Source organism: Xenopus laevis, chromosome 5L (genome assembly GCF_017654675.1).
Source record: "Xenopus laevis strain J_2021 chromosome 5L, Xenopus_laevis_v10.1, whole genome shotgun sequence".
Lineage (NCBI taxonomy): Eukaryota > Metazoa > Chordata > Amphibia > Anura > Pipidae > Xenopus > Xenopus laevis.
In genome coordinates, this window is record NC_054379.1 from 95499917 (window position 1) to 95518311 (window position 18395).

At 36.8% G+C, this 18395-nt stretch overlaps 1 protein-coding gene across 4 annotated transcripts in view; it reads left to right on the forward strand.

Moving 5' to 3' along the window:
- Positions 1 to 18395, forward strand: part of col12a1.L (collagen, type XII, alpha 1 L homeolog) — a 140065-nt gene that overhangs the window by 25120 nt on the left and 96550 nt on the right. For 3 of the 4 annotated variants that reach the window (XM_018240582.2, XM_018240580.2, XM_041563117.1), the window contains exons 12-13: positions 3487 to 3759; positions 4264 to 4536. The exons of the other annotated variant lie outside the window; for it this stretch is intronic. In XM_018240582.2, the coding sequence (XP_018096071.1) occupies positions 3487 to 3759; positions 4264 to 4536 (546 nt within the window). The remainder of the gene's footprint in view (positions 1 to 3486; positions 3760 to 4263; positions 4537 to 18395) is intronic. 4 annotated transcript variants of the gene reach the window in all.

Here is an 18395-nt window from a genome sequence, read left to right on the forward strand (position 1 = left end):
TGGCGGTTTTGGTAAATGTTAATGCAATTTAAAAAAAAGTGCAAATCAATTCAGGTACAATGAGATTCCAGGTGCTGAGAGTTTCTGTTTAAATTTCAGTTAATGTTAGTGTAGCAGTTTCATTAATCAAAACCCTTTCAGAGCCATACAGGCTGTTTTGCTGCTGATGCCCAATTCACTGTAGTCTGTTGTAGGGTTTGGGATAGTAGTAGAAGGGTTAAGTCTGAAGCCTAATTAGGGTGAGACTTGGGTGAATTGAATGTAATTTCTTCAACTGCACACCTGTAGTTCACCAATCCTGCAACTGGCAACTGATGGTGCGTTTCTTCCGTAGACCCGGCTGGGTCCCTTAGCAACGTATGTGTATAGCCACCAAACATCAACATTTCGGGGGGGGGGGGAAACACCCACCCTTCATCCTGATGAAGGGTTGGTGTTTCCCCCCCGAAACGTTGATGTTTGTTGGCTAAATAAAAGTGGATACTCCCCGAGTGTGTGCGGATCCGTTTTTCTATACACATACTTACATAGGTGAATTGGCCAATGCTCTCCTAGATACACCTGTATGCCTAGCTTGATGGCGAATTTGGGTGAGATTTCAGGTGAATATGTATTAGCTGCCTAGATATTTTTGAAACTAAGGCTGAATGGCTGATAGATGAATATTTCCTTATATCTTTCAAGAGGGGCTGATCAAATTTTGGACCTTCAAGTGGGGCTAGAGCTGCAAAAGTTTGACAACTGCCACAGTCATATGAAGGCATATTAACATAAAAGCAAATATGTCCTGGGGTTTCACCTTTGTTTTGAATGCTAAAATATTTGGCAGCAAAAAGTGATATGAAATGGGATTGTATAATAAGTGACTCAGAGTCTGTGTTTTATACAAAGCTGTGTTTGGAGATGGAACTGAATATCTTAGGTGAGTCAGATTTTCAGAATGTTCTATCAAATGCTCTCTGGGCGGGATGTTTTTTCTCTGTTATGCTAAATTATGGTCTGTCTGTGCTGGCACAAGGCTTCAGCATTCTGTATTATCGTAATGTTAGTTTAACTGCAGCATCTTGTTATTCTGAAGCCTTAAAGGGAGACTGCTGCTAATACACAAATTGGAAGGGTGAGAAAGTACTTAACTGTAATTGTGCATAATACATGCATTTTTTTCAGTTAGTTATGGCAGTTAAAAAGGTAATTATTTCCATAAGCCTGCTGTAAAACAGCAAATACAATCTCATAAAGCTTAAACTTGAGGTGTCAAACTTATGACCTACCATCTGTTGCCAACTACAACTCCCAGCTTTCCTCTGCAGCTGAATGCTGTTGTGGAATGCTGAGACTTGCATTTCCTAACAGCTGCATGACCACCAATATTATGTCTGTGTGAATAAGCAATGGCTATTCTAAAGCTACAATTACCAATATCCACAGGACATGTATATCCAGTAGTAGTCTGAGGTTATTAATGGAAGTTGTAATTTTAAAAAGTGCCATACTTCATGGTAAGGGTCGACATGTAGTTAAAATGCATACATTTTTCTGGATATATATATTTTGCATTTAGGGCCAACAAGAAAGATAGATGATTTTATATGAGACTTGGATAATATTTGCATCACAAAGTGGTAACTAACCTACTGAATTCTATGCATAATGCACAACCCATAATGTGGCTGAGGGCAAGTGTAAGTACAGTAAAGTCGTAAAAGAAAAATGCTATATTAATCACATTGCAAAAGCTTGAATCTATTCCATGCTTGTGCTTGCCTTCTGCATTCCTTCATGGAGCAGCATTATGTATCAGCTGCCCTGTAGAATGTAATTAAGGGAAGGTGTTCCCGAAACTCGTAAGGCCTATGTATCTTCACAGTACCCAGCAATAAAAACCTGTTTTTTACCTGAGTGCCATCCTTCTGTTCGTGCATTTACTGTAGAATGTCTTGTTACTTTTGAAGAATTGTATTGTGGGATGTTGTAGGATTTGTGGCACAACATGTTTATAGGGACTGCAATCATCATCAGCTAAGGAATGCTATTTAATGTTTAGTTATTGTGTCAGTCTAAATGTGGTCATACATGCACAGATTAGATCATATGAAACAAAGTGTATGGATATCGCGACTGGTATCCATTTTCTATGTATATTGGTCAGTACAGGGTTTGGGCAGGTTTGCATATTTCATCCCCCTGTCGCCAGGTAATGAGGAAGTGAAAAAAGCCAAATGATCAGAACAATAGAAAGAAGGCCATACCATATCATCTCTGTCTGTAAGGTCTGTGGGCAGAACAGATGGACAGAGTACTAGATAGGCCTAGGTATACAATATGAACACAACACAAAGAGAAATCGTAAGCACTCAGTCTAACCTACGCTATAGCTTTGACTGGCTGCTAAGCTTTTAGCAGCTGCTACAAACAATACACATCATTTATTTGCCTTAACTCATAGGTCTGTTTGGGTTCAGCCCCATCTTTGTACTCCATTTAGATAGGTCCCCCTTAGGTCACAACAAGTTTGCATACAATTTTAAAACATGGTCACAATAGTCACTCTAATATTGGTCCAGGAATACTAAAGAATACAGACTTAAGCCTGCCCTCAACACTGCCTTTGGTCACCCTAGGGTGGTAGCTCCAATGTAGGGAAGCTAGTGCCCTATCTGCTGCTGCAATTCCATTAGTTTTTGTTGTCCTGCTAATGCTCTGAAGCATGTATTTGAAAATCTCTTGAGAGACACAAGGGGGATTTCTATGTTGTAGCCAGACATATAAATGATGGAGTTTAAGGGAGTTATTTACTAAAACTGGAATTTTTCTCATAATTTGATTACAACAAACTCGACCAAACTCCCATCCACAATTTTACTATATTTATCAATAAAGTAAATCAAAAAGTTCAGTTCGGGAAAATCTTGATAAAATTATGAAAAGAATTGTCAGGAATTGAGTATTTTTGGATTCAGATTTTTTGCTGCTTTGGGACTTAATAAATCTCTAAAAATTCAAGTTTTTTTCCTCTAAAAATTAGAGCTTTTGGCACTGAAAAACTCAATCTGACAAACTTGACCTTTAATAAATAACCCCATAAGTGTGGAGTATGCTTACCTTATATGCTAATTCATATTTATATTTTATATTACCAGAAGTGATCAGAAAAACACAGATTATTGGGTGGTGTACAGCTTATTTACTGTATATGAATATTTTTTGGAGGAAGATTTTCTGTATTGCCTGATGTGCCAAAGTAAAAGGCAGTAACAACACGGAAACTTGGTTTTACCTCACTGTACCTTGAGATCAATGCAAACATAGGCTAGCCTTATGTTTACCCTGTTTGTCAGTGGTGATCCCCACCCATGCCTCTAGACTGTACATTCTGGGCATTATTTTATGTCAGGAATCAAGAACTATCATTGGTCATATTTGTGAATATGTAAGAATGTTGATACAATTAGCCTTACCATTTTCCTGTGTGTTTTTTTTAAACAGTAACAGGTCCGCCAAGAAACTTGAGAGTAAGTGATGAAACAACTGATAGTTTTAAAGTTGGCTGGTCAGCAGCTCCGGGAAATGTACTGAGGTACCGAATTGCCTACCGACCTGTGGCAGGAGGTGCCAGAAAAGAGATCACAGTCCCACGAAAAGAGACTGTGATAACACTCCAGAACCTCACACCTGATACAAAGTACCAAGTATCTGTGATTCCAGAATATCGCTCAGGCCCTGGAAAACCTTTGACAGGAAATGGAGCCACAGAAGAAGGTAATTTCTAGTTATTAGATTGTATCATGTTAAATAATCTTTGTACATACAGCTTTTTAAAAAAGAAGCTTCTTATTTCCATGAGATGAGCTCATGTAAAATTTTCATTTTAAAGCACCTATACATTACTTGCAGCTGGAAAAAAAACAATTGGTTAAACGTGCACAGATAGTAGTAAAATATTATGCACAAATTTGCTTAGTAGGTGCTAAATTGCAAACAGCAGCAATGCGTTTTGATCAGATTATTTTATAAGTTAGAAGATAAATGCAAAGATCTCATTAGTTACTCTAGGACGGTAACTGCACCTGAACTCCACTCATAACAAGATCTCACGTACATTATATGCAAACATTTTAACAGTCCATAAATTTATTCTAGGATAGCAAATGTCCAGTCTTTCCAAATCTCACCATAACATACCACTGTGATGGGCCATTTATTGAACAATCTAAGATTTTTTATAACAAATATGGTTAATATTTGGTGTTAATTATTCTACAGTGTTGGGAGAACCAAGAAATCTGAGGGTTTCTGATGCCACAACCTCCAGTTTGAAACTGTCCTGGGATTCAGCACCAGGAAAAGTGTTACAGTATCTTGTAGCTTACAACCCATCTGGAGAAGGGGAAACTAAAGAGGTTACAGTCAAAGGAAATATAACCAGTGCAGTACTGAAGGGATTAGACCCAAGTACCACATACTCCCTTTCTGTAACCGCACTCTATAGATCTGGAGCTGGCTCATTACTTACTGGGGAAGGAACAACTCTTGATGGTAAGTTTTATTTTCTAATCTCATGGTTAGATGTAGAACAACACAAAATAAAATATTCATATAAAATGTATCTGTATATAAAGTTAAAACATTATTTAAATGGTAATTAGTAATGTTACCTAGATCTCTCACTGGAAGACTTTACCCCCTATTGTAAAATATGAGGACACTGAAAGTCATCTTGCAGTTGACCCATATAAAATCTGCAGCCTTGTACAATTATATTGTTATGGGACTAATTGGCAAATTCTAATATCCTTATATTTTACATTGGGAGGTATTATGACCTATATTATCATCATAAGACCAGTAAATACTGAAGGTCTTCATTGAATATTTTTGAGGCTTCTGTTTAAACATAATATATTGCATCAAAAATGAGGGAAAAAAAGTAGAGCGAAATATTAAAATAAATCCTACTGCATACCTAGACCCCACCTATATTGCTTTACCTTTGAAAAATTTTAATTAACTCCAGAATCAGATGCAGAAATTATCTGTGTTCTTTATAGCCTCCATCATGGTAGTGTTATTTTTGAAAGTATTGAGAACAATATGGTGATAAAGTGAAAACAATGCAATTTAGAAGGGTGCAACATAATAGTACCTTTAGAATTTATTTAAAAAACACATTAATCAGTAAGGTAGTGGGCCTTTGGGGTGCATTGGAATAGCTTTGGTAAAAAGAAAGATATCCCATATCCCAGTCCCCAGTTCTTTTAAGTCTAATTGTGTGAGAATGCTCTCATAGTGGTTGATCATTTCTGGATCACTATTATGTTGGATCATTATATAACTACTAAAAGTAAGTAATCTTTTTTTAATATCCATTGACCAAAATAGGAGGACAATGTTTGATGTGTGACTTTCACACACATTTTATTGCTGTCCTTGCTAAGGTAAGAGAGAAGGTAGCATGGCTAGTATGACTAAAAATGCTGGAGATGCCAATGCAACCTATTATGATAGTGACAGACTCTCTTAAGAAAGATTGATAGATAGATAGATAGATATACTTTGACAGCTGTATGATTTATGGATCAGACTGGAGAAGACTTGTTAGTGTAATACCAACTAACATATGAAGGCTAAGACTGCTAATGGTTTAAAGTAATACAACAATTGACATTTAATTTTTTTAAGGTTAAGGCACCTTAAGGGCAGTTAAAGACCTTACTTTATGTAAGTTTTACATACTCAACAGCAATTCTTGTTTTGATATCTGAAGTAATATATTGTAATAAAATTGATACATTGTATATGTTTTTACGGTATGTAAAGAAGCATTAAAATAACCTAAACACAGAAGAGTTATAATAGCAACTGTAGACAGTAGATAAGTCCATTATCATGTTTAAAAATTCACATGTTTCAAACAAACAATGTTTAAACCTTTGATATGGTAATAGATGTACTTGTTATAAAAGCTTTGACACTGACATTCGATATATATAAAGTGTACATGCCAGAGCACAACATCAGCTGTGTCAGGTTGATCTTTTGCAAATATGCTTTGAAATATTAGAAGAGAAAAGAAGGTTGCATCAGTCATTATTTTTTTGGCAATGTAGTTGGCATATTGATATTCACCTACGGAAGAAAAAAGAAGAAGCAAAGGAAACATAGCTACATTTAGACATTTGGAGGGATTAGCAAAGAGATAGCTGAGTGTGGAACATCATTGTACTGTGTAAGCACTTCATGTTGTCATTGGCATTGAAGCAATATCAAATTCTGTTTCAAACAATTAGGCTTGAATTGGAGCTTGAAGTGTAGAAATTCCTGTGTTAGAATGCAGAGGCCCTAGAACCTACTGGGACACATATAAAAAGACACTTTAATCAAAAAAAAAGTTTCCTCAAGTACATCCATATGCTGCACACCAAATTCTCACTGGTAGATCTTTTGATTTTCCTAGGACTCCTGTCTGTCATAAATAGTTACTGATAACCTTGCCACAAACCCAGTTGTATCAGATCTTTCACCCACCTAATAGCCCATGCACAAAAGACATTGAACTGTATTAATAATGGTAAATGCTTATGTTAATAGTAGGTTTTGGGACAAAATAAATCTCAAAAAACATTTATTATTGCACTGTTAACCATTATCGTTAGATGCTGGATTTAGGTGATGGTTTGACAAATATATCTGAGACTTTTCTGTGGGATTTGTGACTGGTGTCTTTGTGGAGAGGTTGAGGCTTCATGCAACTGCAGATCTGCTGACTATTGATGGGGTTGTAACTTGGCCTGGTTCAGTGCAGTTGCGATTCTATGAAATCAATTTACAATCTCGTTTGAAGTAACCTTATCAAAAAATACATGTGGCACTCTAAGGGGCACATTTACTTAGTTTGAGTGAAGGAATAGAATAAAAAAAACGTCGAATTTCGAATTATTTTTTTGGCTACTTCAACCATTGAATTGGCTACTTCGAACTTCGATTACGACTTCGAATTGAACGATTCGAACAAAAAATCGCTCGACTATTCGACCATTCGATAGTCGAAGTACTGTCTCTTTAAAAAAAACTTCGACCCCTACTTCGGCAAGTAAAACCTACCGAGGTGCAATGTTAGCCTATGGGGAAGGTCCCCATAGGCTTTCTAAGCTTTTTTTGGTCGTAGAAAAATCGTTTTTCATTCGATCAAACTAATTGTGGTAAATCCTTCGACTTCCATATTCAAAGTCGAAGGATTTACTTTCGGCAGTCGAATATCGAGGGTTAATTAACCCTCGATATTCGACCCTATGTAAATCTGCCCCTAAAAGTATCGAAATATTAATGTATTTTTGTGAACTATAGGTAGGGAGAAAAAAACACAAACTGGCACACACACACACCATAACACAGTTATAGTGTTAAAAAACATGTGAGTAAAAATCCAGACACATAGCAGTCAGAGTTCTGCAAGCAATTGTAAAGTTGTCCTCTCAGTTGACTCTCAGTTTACTCTCTATACCCAAATGAGAACAGATGTCTGTTTAGGACAACATTGCATATTCTTCCGTTTATTTATTCCTACCATTTCTCTTAGGACACTTGCAGGATAGATTTATTCTTCACCTTGTGGCTTTCCAGCTGTGGCTGCTGAACTATAACTCTGGCCATGCACCAGGCATCCGGATGCTGGTTCAGCTGCAGCTGGAGACACACAGGATGAAGTTGTGTTGCAGTCTTCAACAATACCAACCTACAGTTATAAGAAAAAAGTAATTGTGACAATAGTCATTTATTCTTACCTGGTATAGAGCCAAAACATTTTGATTTTAACCAACTCTTTCTTAAAATTTTGCTCAGGTGACTCACAATGTCATTCCAGTTTAATAGATCACAATCTCATCCTGAAATCAATACTACAACATACAGTAATGTGCACTGCGTCACATCATATCTAATTTTGCTCCATCTTTACATTAATTGTAGAAATTATAGCAATGCAAGAGATCCACTAGCATACATCTTTGTTTTCAATAAGTAAAAGTGATCTCTTTAGCAGAAGTTTCCATTGTTTTTTATGACTTTTGCAGGAAGGGGAAAAAAAGGCAAATTAATCTCTTGTAGGTGGGCAAAAATTTTGTGTCTGTGAAAAACTATAATGAATAAAATAAACCCCAGACTTATAGTCTGCACAGAAAAATGGTCATGGATGGCATATAGTTATCTCACATCCAAATAACGTAATGACATTTGCAGATAGATTTGCAGTTCTCCATTTGTCTAGTTGTTTGAGGGTCCTGTCTGCATTACACTTTATAAGCAATGCCAAAACCGCATGTCATAGTCCAGATTGAAATTGTAATGGAAAATGCAGATAGATTAAGCCCTGGAAATGCAATACTTTGAGTCAGTTCTAAAGGCTACTGTTTTTCTAATCTACTTTCCCCAGGGCTAGGAGGGGGTAAAAAGAAATTTGGCAGAAATATACTTTTACTACCTTGAGGCCCAGACTTAAAACGTAAACACATACAACACTTTAGTTGTTCATATATTGAGCCAATCTTGTATTTGTGTGATGAAAATGAGATGCTTTTTTATTTTTCCATTGCTAAAGGCAATACTAAAATTAGCCAAGCCCTTAATGAATAAAAATGTGGCATCTGATTACAACATAATCGTTAATTACTTAAATTGCAAAGTTCTTGCTCAAGGCCAAACACGGTCTTTGGCTGCAGACTATAAAAATGTACCTAGATGAACTTACTTGTTATGCATTTAAAATGAGACCTGAAAGGTAATTAATAATAAAACTGCACAGAACCCCATACTGTCTACAGGAGGTAAAATATGCACCCACATTTCCCCTTCTGTGACATTGCTTTGGCATTTTTGTAGTATGCCTGATCTGAACTTATATATACAACATAGTGGTAATGCTGTTGAAGAGACACAATATGTAAGTCTCTTAAAGGAGACATATTGTGCCATAATGATCTTTTAATATAATATTCCCCATTCATTACAATGTGCAGTGATGCAGAAGAAAAAAACATTTGAAAGCATTTTACCTCTGAAAATCATAATTTTATATGTTCACCAATGTTCTCAGTCACTTCAAACTCATGCTCCTCTCTCATACTCCAGTCTCATCCTCTCTGCCTTTTCTGTGCTGTTGCCTTCACCCCTGCACCCTTCCTTCTAGAAACACAGATAGCAATGGTGCGAAGATCATTATCGTGGTGGCCAAAGGGTCTAAATGTCATGCTAGTCTATAAACTAGCCTGCCCCTGCACCCTAATACATTTCTTTCAGTCTCAGTTCTGATTGGGTACTTGCCTGTGTAGTGTTTCCCTGTCTGCATGATAAACCTGCTGGTAACAGAGTTTGACTGCAGGTCGGATCACACCTTTTTCTAAATACACCATCTCAAGCCTAAGCTCTGCATTTAAAAGAGAGTCTGATAAAATCAACTTCTTTCTATTACTGTCAGGCAGACAGGGAGATGCAAAGCAGCTGGAATATCCAATCTGAACTGTGAATAGTGTATTAAAGGAGACATTTTGTGTACAAATATACACTTATTTAGATATAGAAGAATTGTGATTAAAAAGTAGTGTTTCAGGCTGATTTATTGAATATTTCTGCAAAAAACATATTAATCCCTCCCTTCTCTTCCACTACCTGCTCCCTGAATTCCCAGGCTGTGCAGGGGAGCTGGAGACTGCACTGTAGGACAGGAACCAATCAGCAGCTAGCAGGACCTGATAGGGAATTGAAGTCTGTTTTTGCTTGTTTGGCTTTGTTTGGCTTCTGGTAGGGACCGTTAGGACATGTACACCCCTCATTTGAAACATGGACAGGGACCAGTGCACATCTATAGGGAGCTCTAATAATGGGGTTATTTTTAAATATAATATTATTTTTTAGCACCATGTAAAAACAACACCAAATATTACTCATAATTGCCTACAAAATTAGTTTTTTTATTCATTTATCCTGTATGTCTCCTTTAAAGGACATGCATGAGCTCCCAGTGTGGGGAGAGCGAGTGACCTAGTAGATCCCAACAGTGGAATACAGATCTTGCCAAACTTGCATCATTAAGAAGTGCCTCCCAAACTTGCCTTCCCCATCCTTACTTACTGGCTGTTCTTTTTCAACCTTAGTGGGAGACTGACGGCAGGACTGAGTGCTTTTCAAGCTTTTCAGAATGTAAATCTGAAAGGTATATTAAATATAAAGCTTACTTCAATTTTAAGCAGTATATTATCCATGTGAACATTGTTTAAAATGTGTCCCCTTTAAGGGCACTTGTTTTACTTTATTTATCAGTCATGATGGTAGGAACCACATAGCAGAAGCAGAATAAAGCATTGAAAGCCATATGCAGAGATAAGATTGGGTTTACAAATTAGCAGTAGTTATCATCGTTTGAATCTGCTATTGCCCTTCATTCAAAACACATGATTGTGTTGGTGGTAACATGGTCATCCACACAGAAAACTGTGGTGTTCCTTCAGATCAAGCTTATATGCCATTATGGAAGCTCTGCTAGGTGGGCAGCAGGTGAAGTGTGTTAAGTTTTTCTTGAAGATGAAGCTGAAGTTCAGTCAGTACCAGCAAGTCAGAGGACCCCATTGTATAAAGAAGATGAGTGGAAGATATGCTCAGGTTGCATTCTTCCTAGTGGAGATGGGAGATTTTGCGAGCAATCTGGCAACAACTAGCATTTGGTCAAGAGAGCATGAGGACTAGTGAAGTATGAATGGGGAACACATTTATTTAGTACATGGTCTAGGGGCACAAAATACAGAGTGTTAGCAGAATGTGAGAATGTTGTCACTAAAGCTAGAAGAATGTAAATTCCAAAAAAAACAAAACGGCAAAAAAAAAAACCCATTTGCATCATGAGATTCAGTAAGCAGTTCAATATGTGTTTATTCAATTGGCAATATTCACAAAAAAATCTATTTAAATTGGGTATTACTGCTGAATCTTTATGGTTGCTGTTTGGTGAGTCGATTTATGAATCCAAACAGCAAAGTGATTTGCCCAGCTATAGCAGCCATGTAACTAAGGTCTGCAGGGCTCATCCGTAATTGCTGTAGCATGTGGTGTGCATATGAGTTCCCTATCTGGCATAGGCACATTTGTGGCATAAGGCATTGGTTTCTCACGGCATTGCTAAAAGCAATATGAATGAATGGTGTTTATTTACCTTTTTCCTTAATAAATCATTAGAATCAAAACAGTTTTATGTTAATTGACATGAAACCACATAACCATCATTTACTTTTGTTTCTGTGTGTGAAATGATATTTACATTGCTCACACATTTCACCACTGCTCCGCTCGGGGCTGCTTGCACATAGGTTTAAGTGAGCTAACAGATGTTCTTTTCAATTCATTGCCAGCTTCCAAGTCATTACCTTCACAAATGGAAACAGTTTGGTTCTTTCCTATCAATTAGCAAACAACCTTAAAGGGCGACAGTGGAAAATAGTCCAATGGCACAGTTACTGTAATTGTTGGATACATTATTATGACAGTTGTGCCACATTCTGTTGGCATATGACATCATTATTTATAATGTTCACTGTTTAAAAGGAAAGCAAGCTGGCATCACACAAAAATCAAAATACCAATGTTTTGAAGTATGTTCAGATTTGTATGGACAGGCTAAAAATAATGATCTTACATGCAAAGGCATTCCATTCTGGGTGGGAGTTATGAGAAAGCCTGAACAAAAAAGATGGAAGAAAGATATCTCTCGGAAAGGGACTGATCACAGAATTAACATAGAAATAAAATGGCATGCTAAACTTTACAATTAACATAAATTTATTATATGTTTCTGTAATGTTTATGTAAACACAGAACACATATCCTGCTTTTTTAATTCTCATTTTAGTTTATTTTAATACACACTGTTGTTACCTATTAGGCGCCAGTGCTTGCAAATGCACTTTTATTTCTTACCATTTCAGAGTCCCAGATATTGCCTTTCTGTTTCTCCCTGTCTCTGCATACTTAAAAACCTTTGAATATTGTACACTTCATACTTTTCTCCAACTCCTCTCATTTATAATGTGAGATGAAACTGGGCTATGAAAGTGGTGCTAAGACCAAAACATCTTATATTGCAATTCTCCTGCCCTTTTTTCTTGCTCCCTCTTGATATATAAGCATTCATATGTTTGTCCCAAGTTTTTAACTATCATGACTATTTGGAGACAGACTTATTTACTGAGTCCTTTGAATTGTTTTCAACATATTAAAACAGGAAGACATGAAAGTCAGTTCAGTGGGTATAACATTGGTTAGGCTACATTTTGCCATATCCACATCCCTATCTGAATTTCCATTAGAACTTCAGAGCTATGGTGTAGCAAACAAACTACAGGTCATCTTGTGTGAAAAGGAACCCCAAGTTGCCATTGAAATGTAGAGAGATGGAGTCAGGGATGCATGAAGGGGAGCAGGGGAAACTTCTAAATAGGGTTTAAGTTATAGAGGCAGTTGTTCCTTGCCATGGAGCCAGTCAAGTATAAGTTAAGACCACATGCACTTTTCGTGCCACTCATGGCCTTGTCATCCTATGGGAGATGCATGTGTGTTTGTAGTACATGCCTTTGCATTTGATGGATGCCTGGGGTCCGGCGGGGGGGGGGCTTGAATGTTTCTAGCAGGTGGGAGTAGTGCTTCAGTATTTTTCATTCTGATATGTGTGAGACTAGCTGGTAAGTTAGATAATACTTGATATTCCAATTCAGAGAGATACATGCCAGTCAAAGGTCGCCCCCAATCATAGGGTCTTCAATTGCTCATTATTTGTAAATTGGGTCTAACAGAGCCATTTCTTTTTATACTCTGCAAAAGGTCTTAATGAATGGGCTATCTAGCGATTTCCATTTAAGTGGTATTAGGGCTCAGTGACCCTTCATATGCTCCAGTGAGTAGGAGGTGTTGTGGAGTAGTAGTGATAGGGAAGTCTTAGGGATATTTGCTCTTAATTTTGTTTCAGATTGCATCCAAATAGGAAGTAAGGATGGGTCAGTTACTGTATGTATAATATGGGCTAATGCCCCATGGAGACTAAATCTCCAGCACATAGACGAGACCGACCATATATTTTAGCCAGTTTGGCTAGGTTTCGAGACCACTTTGCGAGTAGCTTATAATGTAATTCCTGCAGTTTTAAACAAGGAGTTTGTTCCATGTATCGTCTGTTATAGGGATTATAAATTTGATCTTTGGGCAGCTTTCCTAGTGGTTGACTATACCAGCCTCTGAAACTCTAAGCCATTAAACAAGAATAGAATGACTTTGTGGACCCTCACCTTTGAAAAGCATCCACAGCCCATTCGGGACCTAGAATGATTGGATTTTCAGCCTGGCCTATTTGATGTCAAAATGAGCCCAGATCATATATCGTGAGAGGTCACATTTGTAGCTAATGTCTATCAGGGTATAATTACCTTTCAGATATCTTTACGTCTGCCTACCAACTCTAGGAGTGACACTTTTGATGGAAATGAGGCTTGAATTTGAGTTAGGTCGTATTTTTATTTTTTAAATAATGAGATAAATTAGAGTTTTAATAAATACCCCCCTAAGTGTTGGATAGGGAACACTACAACCCCTTCTATGTTTTAATTAAGTTTATCTGGAAAGGCAGAAATGTTTTAGAAAGCAAGATCCTCCTACGACAATATGACACTGCAAATTAATTGACATTTCTTCACAATGAAGTTCTTACCATCTCGCAGAAAGTGTACGTAATGTTTATTGGGCATCTCACTCTCTGCATAGAAACAAAACAAGGGCATTATTGTGTTTCAGATAATTAGTGCTGCTTCATGCATTTCCTAAAGTATGTAGTCATTGTCGGGATACTTCATTTTTGAAATCAACATTAGGATTTTAAGCAGTTGTATTGACTGGTAATGAGCACATGTTAGACTGGCAGGAAACAGCTGAATAAATGTGATCAAGTAGTTTAAGCATTCTTCACATCATCTAACATTGATACTTAGCCACTATTGTAAATGATTTGACAAAATTGATCCACATTTTCTTCAAACACAGTTGACTGATTGACTTACAACCCAATATAAACTGCATTATTTTTAAATATACATTGATGCATACAAAATAAAATTAAGAGAGCAAACCTGAGACCATCTATTAAATTGACCTATAATATATAACATTTTGCATAACATTTGAATCTTTATTATCATCAGTTAAAACTGCATATACTGGCCAATGTTTCAATCCAGATAACACAAAGGTGAAATATTTTAATCCCAATGTAATCCCAGCATAGCACCTTGAGCAAAATTCTTCGTACTGTCTAACATGGTGGTGGGAACAGAAACTGGAAAACTGTCATAGTTCAGTGGAAAATGGCTTGAGGAAAGTACATATTTTTCAAAAACATCTGCTGCAGTCTTTTGTAGACATGAAACCAGGATTAAAATTCACCTTTCAGCAATACAGTGACCCGAAGCACAAACATCTTCTGGCACACTTAACATGTAGAATGCAAATATCATTGAATATCTTAGTCAACACACACACATACAAACATAAATACATTGGTTGGGTGCAAGATGAAGCGAATAGGGAAGTATCCATTTGTTGAAATAGTTCTTTATTGAGTTTCCCAATGCAAGAAATACTCAAAATGAATACTCAAAAGAATGCACATATATCTCAAAAATTACATCACAGTTCCTAGTGAATAGGGGTACGGAAGGGAGAGGGAATGTTAGTATCTGGGGTTAAGTCTGGAACCTTCACACGGCTTTCTGCTGGATGACAGTTAATCCAAGAGGAACTCCCTCCTCTCTTCAATGCTTTCTTCTTATTGAATTATCTTTTCTTAAAACACTAGGGTTGGGGGCAGAGTAATAGAGGAGAATGTAGTTAGGGGAGCAAACATAACATAGGGCAGTGGGACAGAAATGAGCACAGATGCAATGCAGAAATGGAACAGAAGATGGAGAAGGTAGACCAAGGGAGTGTAGAGATTAAATCAGGAATGATGGGAAATCATCAAGCAGGAGAATAGGATAAACAAGCAAAAGTATCAAAATAAGTTAGCATTTTAAGAAATACATCTCAAATAGTCTTTTATTCATTGTACCAAGAAAACTTTCTACTACTGTTCATTCATGTTGGCTTCGCCTGAAAGTACATGCAAATTCTACACATTTAGAATACACCATAGGATTCCACTTCTTTAGACGATACTCATGTTGGACTACAGGTATAGGATCCCTTATCCGGAAACCCAATATCCAGAAAGCTCCGAATTACGGAATCACTGTCTCCCATAGACTCCATTTTATCCAAATAATCCAAATTTTTAAAAATGATTTCCTTTTTCTCTGTAATAATAAAACAGTAGCTTGTACTTGATCCCAACTAAGATATAATTAATTCTTATTGGACGAAAAACCAGCCTATTGGGTTTATTTAATGTTTAAATGAATTTCTAGTAGACTTAAGGCACGAAGACCCAAATTACGGAAAGATCCGTTATCCGGAAAATCCCAGGTCCTGAGCATTCTGGATAACAGGTCCCATACCTGTACTAGTTTTATGGTGGATTTTTCTTACACTTCCATGCTTGGGTCAAGAATGTACATTGCCATTTCAAATGATAGTTCACTATTTGTCAGGTTTATAATCTATTAAAGTGTTGCAAGAATAACTCAGCATCTAGATCATTTTCTGGTAAAATGATCTTGTGTAAGGGCAAGATGTATCATGACTGACTGAAAAAACACTTAATTTGAGTGTGAGTTTCTCTAAGATACATATAAGTTATGCTGACTCAGAGTAAATGTATGTAACAGCCAGTTAATACTGGGCTGACCATACACTGATTATCCTTTTCCTTAGGGACAGCCATTAAGAAATATCAAACAGATTTAGAATATTTGAACCATATGAAAACACACTGCATGCTTTACTATTGAACTCTGGTGAAAGAATAATGTAGACCTGTGAGCAGTAGATTCTGTATGTTTTTTTACATGTTATAAAACATGCTGCATAGGTATGGGATCTCTTATCCAGAAACTCAATATAAAAAAGTTATAAATTACAGGAGGGCCACAGCCCATAGAGGCAATCCTAAGCAAATCATTTTTTAATAGACGGTATGGTGTTTCAAATTATGGAAAAAATCCCATACCTGTATACTATATAAAATCATTACAAGTCATACCCTGCTGTGCTAATGTGCAACCTGAACAAAGTATTGAAAGTTTAGTAATTCTCTGTATACCCAAGGGAAATTATTGGCTTTAAGAGTTTATTGATATCAACATCAATTGCATTACGGATATCAATAAATGGCTGACTAATTATACTGATCGGGTATGCAACAGTCGGTAGGTATTGATGCTAGTGTTTAAGTTTTAGTTATGTAACGGTAGGGTAAAATAAAAGTGGTTGAAGGAGACCAATGAATTTCATATTACTTTTGGAACTTTATATCAGATTTGAAAACCATCCTTCACTAGACAACTAACTGCAAAAAAGAGATGGGAATACTTGTGGCTTTTCTAAACATTCAAATACTCTAAACATTTCAAATCACTAAAGTAGCATTTATCATAGAATGCACCATTAGACATCACCGTGATAGAGACATTCAACAACATTTTTTGACTAAGGTAGCTTAAAATATGTAGGGTTTAGTTGGATTAGCATGCTGAAGAATTGAGCAGTTTTATGGGCATTGACCTAATCTACAATTAGTGTTTTTCAAGAAGCCAGCCATGGTTACCAGCTTTACTTTGTAAACAGTCTGCTGATGAAGGTCTTGTTTGACAGATGTCTGCAGTTATATTTTTAATTGTAAAGTCACGGTTATACTGAGTCATATGTTTATTCCTTTGAACTGACATTTAACAGATGGAGTATTTTGTTTTTGTTCTAATTAAGCAACAGAATGACTGCCTATGATTGTACAATACACAAGTGTCCTGTAGGATGTGTTCATAGTCTGGTACTTATTATAAATGGCCAAATGATGCTACATGCACAATGCAAATTAAAGAATTAATCATCAATCACTGTGCACATTGTAGAAGTATTCCCTAACTTGGTAACATAAAAACCAGAAGTAATCACATTTCCCCCTAAGCTGAAAATATTTTAGTATTACAGCACTGCAAAAAATTCAGATTCAGATAGATCAAGTTGGATATATGGATTTAAACCCACAGGTTCACTTACACTCATTTTATTGCTATTTTAATAATGAGGCTTACACTTGGCTGTGGAAATGTTTCAGGAGTGTCCTGGCCTCTAAACCAACCTAAGGCAGCTCCCATGATGCCACTCCCCCTCTTCCCACTGTTCTTACACATCTTGTGCTAGAGGGGGTCCAGGGGGGGGAGGGCTGCATCAATAGTGCAGAGAGTACAATTGTAGATTTGTCTCTTAAAGATACCACCAGAGGCAAGGTTCTCATTTTGGGAATATGAAGAAAATAGTACCTGTAGAGTACAACAAATCTTAATCCATCAATGTGTGTTTATTGCAGGATTGCCATGCATTACATGTTTCGCCTAATAGCCTTCCTCAGGTTACCTTGCCTCATGGCAATTGTGCTCCTGGAGTACTTTATTGCTCTCAGTTGCTGAAATTGCTGTTATCGAAATACTATAAAGCAATATAAAAATGATCTCACAAGCTGAACACACACAATATACACCACCATATGAATATATAATTAAATAATATTAAATAATCCATAGGATTTCATTGTAACTGCTTTCATCTGGATTTCGTACGGGAAGAACACAATACATTTGGGTGGAATACATGCTATGAGAATGAGCACAATTCAGTTTTTAGTTGCTTTTCTGCAGAGCTGGGCTTTGGTTCGTGTTATTACAGTAGTGTAATGCAGCAGTGTATACTTACTTGGCCCAAAGGCTGGATCTCACCACATATTACATGTGTGTTCGATTATGTGACATGTGACATGTTTGACAAAGGGGTTCACTCTGAAACTTTTCACTTTTGCAAATAAATTTAGCAAGGGCTAGTCCCTGCTTGGATCCTCCTTGGATCCTTCACAGATTATGTGACATCAACATTGCACCCATTCTACCAGCTTGCTAGTCTTTTACAGTTTATCCTAGACTGTGCCATGTAATACAATAGTTGATGCTAATATTGGTGGTATGACAAGTTGTAAAACTGATGCCATACATGTTGTGAAGGAACGATATTATGGTTTTGGTACTGTTCTTTGGACATTTCATAAATAACCTTAAATGATCCTAATTTATTAGTGGAGTGTAGCTGCCTTCTTGTTGCCACATAATGCCCCTCAGTAGCTAAAGACCAACATCTTTTTAGACCAAAACCATTAGCTGTAATATTTC